General features: G+C 55.3%; 1 protein-coding gene across 1 annotated transcript in view; it reads right to left on the minus strand.

Moving 5' to 3' along the window:
* Nucleotides 1-3,846, minus strand: part of SALL3 (spalt like transcription factor 3) — a 17,027-nt gene extending 13,181 nt beyond the window's left edge. Inside the window, exon 1 of the mRNA XM_007449963.1 lies at nt 3,765-3,846. Within this exon, the coding sequence (XP_007450025.1) occupies nt 3,765-3,846 (82 nt within the window). The remainder of the gene's footprint in view (nt 1-3,764) is intronic.
* Nucleotides 3,847-6,046: the final 2,200 nt, after the last annotated feature.

Raw genomic sequence — 6,046 nt, forward strand, 5'->3', positions numbered from 1 at the left:
CATACCCTCTTCATTCTCTGGCTCTAAACAGATCAAAAAATATTGCATTATGAGTAGACCGTGGAAGTTTAAATGTGCCTAAAAAAAAAAAATCCCTTAACTGTAACATAATCAGCTCTTTATCTGTAAGGCGGGAATTAATTGGCATGCTTCTTACTGGCCACCAAATTATGCATTTTTAAATAGGTTAGGACTTTCAATGTCACTTAAAGAAATAAATGTTCGCAAATTCTGCCTTTCCTTTCCCTCCCTGCTTAACTTACTCCTTACCTTTCACGTTTCAGAAAAAGCAGTCTGCCTAGGGATGTCAGAAAGTGGCTTCTGTATTGTTTCCTTTTGGAATGCTGAATTGGAAGTGAGTGAGTGCCCGGAGCTCTGAAGGCAAACCACGCACAGACAGATGAAAGAGAAAAGATCTCCCCACCCAGGGCTGGGCGCCTTCCTCCCCTTCATTCAAACACGGCCTACGAACACCACTGGTAAAGTCTTAAATCACAGGATCATTTCAAAGGATTTTTAAGATAGCCACGCAACTGTGAGTTGGCAGAAAATAAAAACAAACAAAATACAGGATGGCAAACTGCTTTAAATTATAACATCCTTTTGTTTCTCCTTAAATACATATTTTCCTTCTAAGGACAGTAAAATGTATCCTTCCTAAGCTGTATTTTATCCAGTGAAGGACAGCAACAAACACCTTTTAAAGCTCTTAGTAGGAGTGTAAGTGTTGTTCCGTCATTAGAAGTTTTAATTAATTTTTCTTAGAACAAAAATATTCAGCTGGCTCAAAAGATTTCATTATTGTGGCATACATTTAATTAACTGAATCCTAAAGCTGCATCCCATTTATTTCTAAATTTTCAGAAACAGGAATGAAACAATTTGCAATTTTAAAAGACAGTACCTAGGGGGAATGTAAGTTTAGTCCCAGTCATCCTTAAAACACATTTTGACAACAGGATAACTTTAGAACTTAACATAAATCTTTATCACTTTTTCTCATTCTACATATGTCATCATATTTCATTCCTGCAATAAGGTTTGGAGAGCACTGAAGCATTTTTGGACAGCTATCTTTTCACTGCTTGCCTAAAAACCAAAGGCTGAAAGATAATAGTCATAATTTCTTTTTTTTTAAAAAAGAAATAAAGTCTTTTACTGTAAATTAATGTGACTGCCTCCCCCCCATATTATACTAAAATTTTTGCATAGAATATTTGTGTTTCATATCATTTTCAAGAACCTTCAATTTTATTGCGGGCATCTACTGCTTTAATTAACATGTAACATCGAAAGGAATACAAAGGAATTATTTACTTCGTTTCTAAAACACTGTAAACTAACTTAGCTCACTTATAACTTCATGCATAGTCTGTTTATTTCCACTGCATTTAACAAAATATAATTTTGAGAATATCTGATTCACGTTGGAGTAATTTAGTTTTCACAACCATTTATCTTAAAAAAATATATTTTACTTAGTTCTCCTGATGACGGTCAGTACAATAGAGCAATGTATACGTGAACATGCCTTAAGTGAAGAGAGAACAGACTATCTTTTATGCTCCATGAACAATCAGCTTCAGAATAATTAAATCAGAAAGAACTATTTTTTAAACAGTTTGCCCGAACAATCGAGGGAACACACTACTTTGACTAAGGCTCAGCCCCAGACAGGCTATTTTTGGCCTGTTGCAAAATATGATCAGGAACTGTGGCAATATCTTGATTACAACTCTGAATGATTGTGAAAAACACAGCCTGACAGAAACTTTAATCCCACGGTGGGTAAAAAAAAAAAAACCTGAATATGTTTCACCCCTAAATAAATTCAGTAACAACAAGGGGAATTCAAAAGAGAACTTGTGAATAATTTACTCCATCTTAGGTTTTCAAATAAGGGCTCTGGACCCCTCCACACGCTTACACTAGGAGGTTCACCACGCTCTCATTTCTGAAGTGAAATTAAAAATGAATAGCAGTGCCTCAGCTTGTTAATTGTTAAATACAAGGGGTTTTACTCTATTAATTAAAATATGCTTTAATAAAAGGAGACATTGCACATTTTGATAACGACCCTACAAAGCTGAGAAGTATTTACATTGTTGCATTTTGGGGCGGCTGTGAAAGCCGATTTTAAGCTATTCAGGAGCCACAATAATAAAGCTTTAAAATTCCTCACTGGGATGCAATGTAGTTCTTTTGAAGGAAAGACTGTCTTTCTCATTCGGCAGAAATAAATCCATTCATTTGACCATGTAGTCATTGAGGGCAATAGAAAACAAACCAAGTGTGAGAAATTCTATGTGATGAAGTAAACAAAACCAAAAAAAAATCCATTTCCATGACAAAAAGATTCTTTGTCCTTAATCTACCCACCATATGCAAGCGTTTCTTTTTAGCATATCTCCCGTTCTAATCTTGGGTGACCAGGCGACACAGATAAGACTCCCTTACCTCCGCTGCGACAAAAAGACCCTCACGAGTTCTCAAATTTTGTTTAGTTCCTGAATCCCCAGGCGCGTAAGAAGTCTTTACTCCCGTTCTCCATTCCGATGCGGACGTATACACCGGCTTTTGCAAACTTTACGACACCGCACGCTAAACTCTTCAACTGTTTATTTTCTGCAGGCTAATTCTCAAAGCGAAAAGACGCGTATCTGCTCTAAACCACTTAGAATAGGTTAATCCAAAAAGTTGGCCGGCCTATTTTGTAGGGAACAAACTACTCGATGCCCGGGCTCCGGGGCAGTGGAGGGTCGCCCTGCTTCCCGCGATCGCGCCGCGGCCGCCCCTCCCGCCCCCTGGGGACCCACCGGCAGCGGGAGGCCGGAGGGGCCGGGGCCCTAACTTCCCGGGCTGGGGCGCGGCCACGGCCAGCCGGCTCCTCGCCGGGCGCTAACTTTCGTGGCTCCTACCTTCCCTCCTGGATGGGCAGGAAGTTCCTACCCGCCAGCTGGCTGCAGAGTTGCCCGCGGCGCCTCCAAAAGAACAGGAAGAGGCCCCAGAAAACCGAGAGGCACCAGAAACGTGCCGGGGTCCTACCGCGTGCAAGGACCACCCCCCCGCGCCGCTGCGCAGCTCACCCCGGGGTTAATTCCCAAGGCGGCCATTAGGAAAGGCCAGGCGACACCGACTTCCTACTCTCCTCGGAATGGGATCACTGGTTTGTCGGCTCGCCCAGACCTCGCGTGCTCCGCGGCCCTCGGGCACACGGGGCGGCCGCTGGCCAGCCGGGGTCAGGGCGGCGGACCCGCTCCGAGCGCGCAGCGGCCAGAGCGCCGGGCGCCTAACAAAGCTGTCCCGGCAGCGGCCTCCCCGGCCCGCGTCCGGTGGTGGGTGAGCCCCGGACGCGTCCCCGCCGCCGCGACCGCCCTGGGGACGCCGCGATCGCCGAGGCCGGCCCCAGCGTCCGGGCGCGGGGAGCCCGAGAGGCGGCGCGGAGGCGGCGGGCGCGGCCCCTCCCGCCAGCGCCCGGCTCAGCCCGCCGGCCTCCGCCGGGCAGCGCGGACTCCGAGCGGTCCCAGAGCCGTGGCGCCTCCGTGCGCAGCTCAACTCCGGGCGGCCGAGCCAAGTTTACTTCTCCCGCACTCCCGCGCCGCGCGCTCCGGTGGAGGACCGGGTCCCCGGGCAGGCCCGCCCGGGCCGAGCGCCGCGCGGCAGACACTGGCTCGCAGGAGCCGGGGAACTTCCCCGGTGCGCGGCGCCCGCCGCCCGCGCTCCCCCCAGGCCCCCGGGCGCCGCCGCGGTCCGCGGGCCCTCACCGTGCTCGGGAGCCCCGTCCGGCGGCGGCAGCTCCTCGTCCGACTTGAGGTGCTGGGGCTTGGCCTGCTTGCGCCGAGACATGCTGCTAGCGGCGCGCGGGCCCCGCGCGGGGAAGCGGCATCAGCGCGGCGGCCAGCGGGGACGGCGCGGGGCGGCCGGGCGGGCGCGGGGCGCGGGGCGCGGGGCGCGGGCGGCGGCGGCGGCGGCGGCGGCTGCGCGGGCCGCGCATGGGGCTGAGCAATTAGGCTAGTGAATAATGCATGGCCATTAGCTGAGGGCCGCGCCGATTGGCCGGCCTCCAGCGGACTCGGGCGGCCTATGCAAATGAGGCCGCGCTCGCAATTAGCGGCCGCGCGGCGAGGAGGGGCCGGCGCCTGCGGGACCCGGGCGCGCGGCCGGCGCCGCCTCACATCGCGGGCTCCGCGCTCCTCGGCCCCGGTGCGGCCCGGCGGGCCGGGAGCGGCGCGGGCCGCGGCGGCCGCCTGGCCCCGGACACAGGCAGCAAACTTTGGCGGCGTCCGCGCGGCGCCTCTCCGGCGGCGCGCCGGGCTCGCCCCTTTATAGAGTGTCTGCGCCGCCGCCCGCGCCCCGCGCCGCGCCCCCCCCCGCCACCGCCCGCCGCCCCTCCCGGAGCGGGCACCCCTCCCCTCGTCCTCCCTCCCCTCCGCTCCCACCCCCGTCTCCCCGCCGCCCCCCCGGGCCCCTTGACTCCTGAGCGCCCGCCCCGCCCGCCGCCGCCACCGCGGCCGCCTCGGCCCTTCGGCCGCCCGCTGGGCCTCCCCGCCGCCAGCGGCTCCTTAAATCCAGGGGAAGGGAGGGGATGACAGGGCTCCGGTGTCCCCCCCCCACCAGTTCCTGGGGCGTGCAGTCCTGCGGCGCCTGTGGCGTGGGCAGGGGGCGCAGGGAGCCCCGAGACCGCGTTACTGAAAGTTCCAAGTCCACAAAAGTCCCGCGCGCGGCCCCCCGTGTTCTAGGACTGTCGGGGCGATGTGGGGGGAGGGCAGGTGAGGGGGAGCGCACATTCGGACCGGCCCAGCATCCCCGGGCAGCCGGCTCCGCGCGCTTCCCGCACGCGCACCCACGCTTCGCGGGTTGTCAGGCACGCGCCCTCGCCCCCGCGCGCGCACCCCACCGCAGCCGTGCACACGCGCCCTCGCCCACTCCTGCGCGCTCATTCCCGCGCGTGTGCTCCATCGCAAGCGGCTGCTGGGATGTGCTCCAGGCCCCGTCGCCGCAGAGCCTGCGCCTGTGCCCCCGCCCCAGCGTGTCTTTTTTCATTTCCTAAATTTATTATTTTTGTCCTCACAAGTGGCCCTGTTTGGTACGAAGCTTTGGCACAGTGGCCTCCCGGCGCTTCCCCCAGGGTCGCGTGCTGGCGGGGAACAGCCGGCGAGCACACAGCCCCGGACGCCCAGACGGCTGCGATCTCCCTGCGTGGCTGGGCGCGGGGCTCTGACTAGTGGGGACCCCCCGCCCCGGCTGGACCCCGGCCCTGCGCCGCTCGCCCGGCTCACCAAAGGCTGCTTTTCCGTTCTTGAATCTTCCCGCTACCCAGCCGCGGTTCTCCCGCGCGCCTCTAATTGTGTAAGTTTCACGAAGCAACAGCTTTGGGCTCCAGGAAAAGCGCAGGAAAATCATACAGAGGAAGGGAAGTGCACAGGTTGGAATCATCTCCAAAGAGACCCCGCCGCCACTTTTGCCACCCTCCTCCCAACCAATCCCTGAAGGTCGGTTTTGTTTTGCTGTTTGGTGGCAGGCGTATTCACTTAGGAAATTTTGTTTTTGAAAAGAAAAAAATGACATCTGAAAGATGTTCGAAATCTAGAGTTACCCCCCCCCTCCCTCACACACACACACACACACACCACGGTAGCGCTTTTATAGTTAAGCTGTGGGGAGAAAGGTCTGTATCGCTAGTGCGCTGTCAACTTTGGCAAATGCTGCAAGCATTTTGGGGACGCTCTCGCATCCGGCGCAGAGGCGCTCGGCAGTGAAAAGTTTGCAGCCAGGGATTTGGGGCGAGCGGGCCAGGAACTCTCCTGGAAAAAGAGTGGCAAAGGGAAGAGGAAGGGACGTGTGTTGGTGGGGGAGGGCGGTGGTAGAGAGTGGAAGCTTCTTGCAGAATTTACAGGACGGACAAGAGTTGGGGGAAGTTGCAGCGCCGCAGCAGAGAGGTAGATGTCTGCTTCCCAGCAGAGAAAGAACACAAAACGATCGTCGGTGCGTCGGGTTAAAGGTGCACTGCCTGCTGTGACCTGCTTAATTCTCTCTTTTTTCCCTC

This window comes from Lipotes vexillifer, unplaced genomic scaffold, assembly GCF_000442215.2.
Source record: "Lipotes vexillifer unplaced genomic scaffold, Lipotes_vexillifer_v1.1 scaffold1012, whole genome shotgun sequence".
Classification (NCBI taxonomy): Eukaryota; Metazoa; Chordata; class Mammalia; order Artiodactyla; family Lipotidae; genus Lipotes; species Lipotes vexillifer.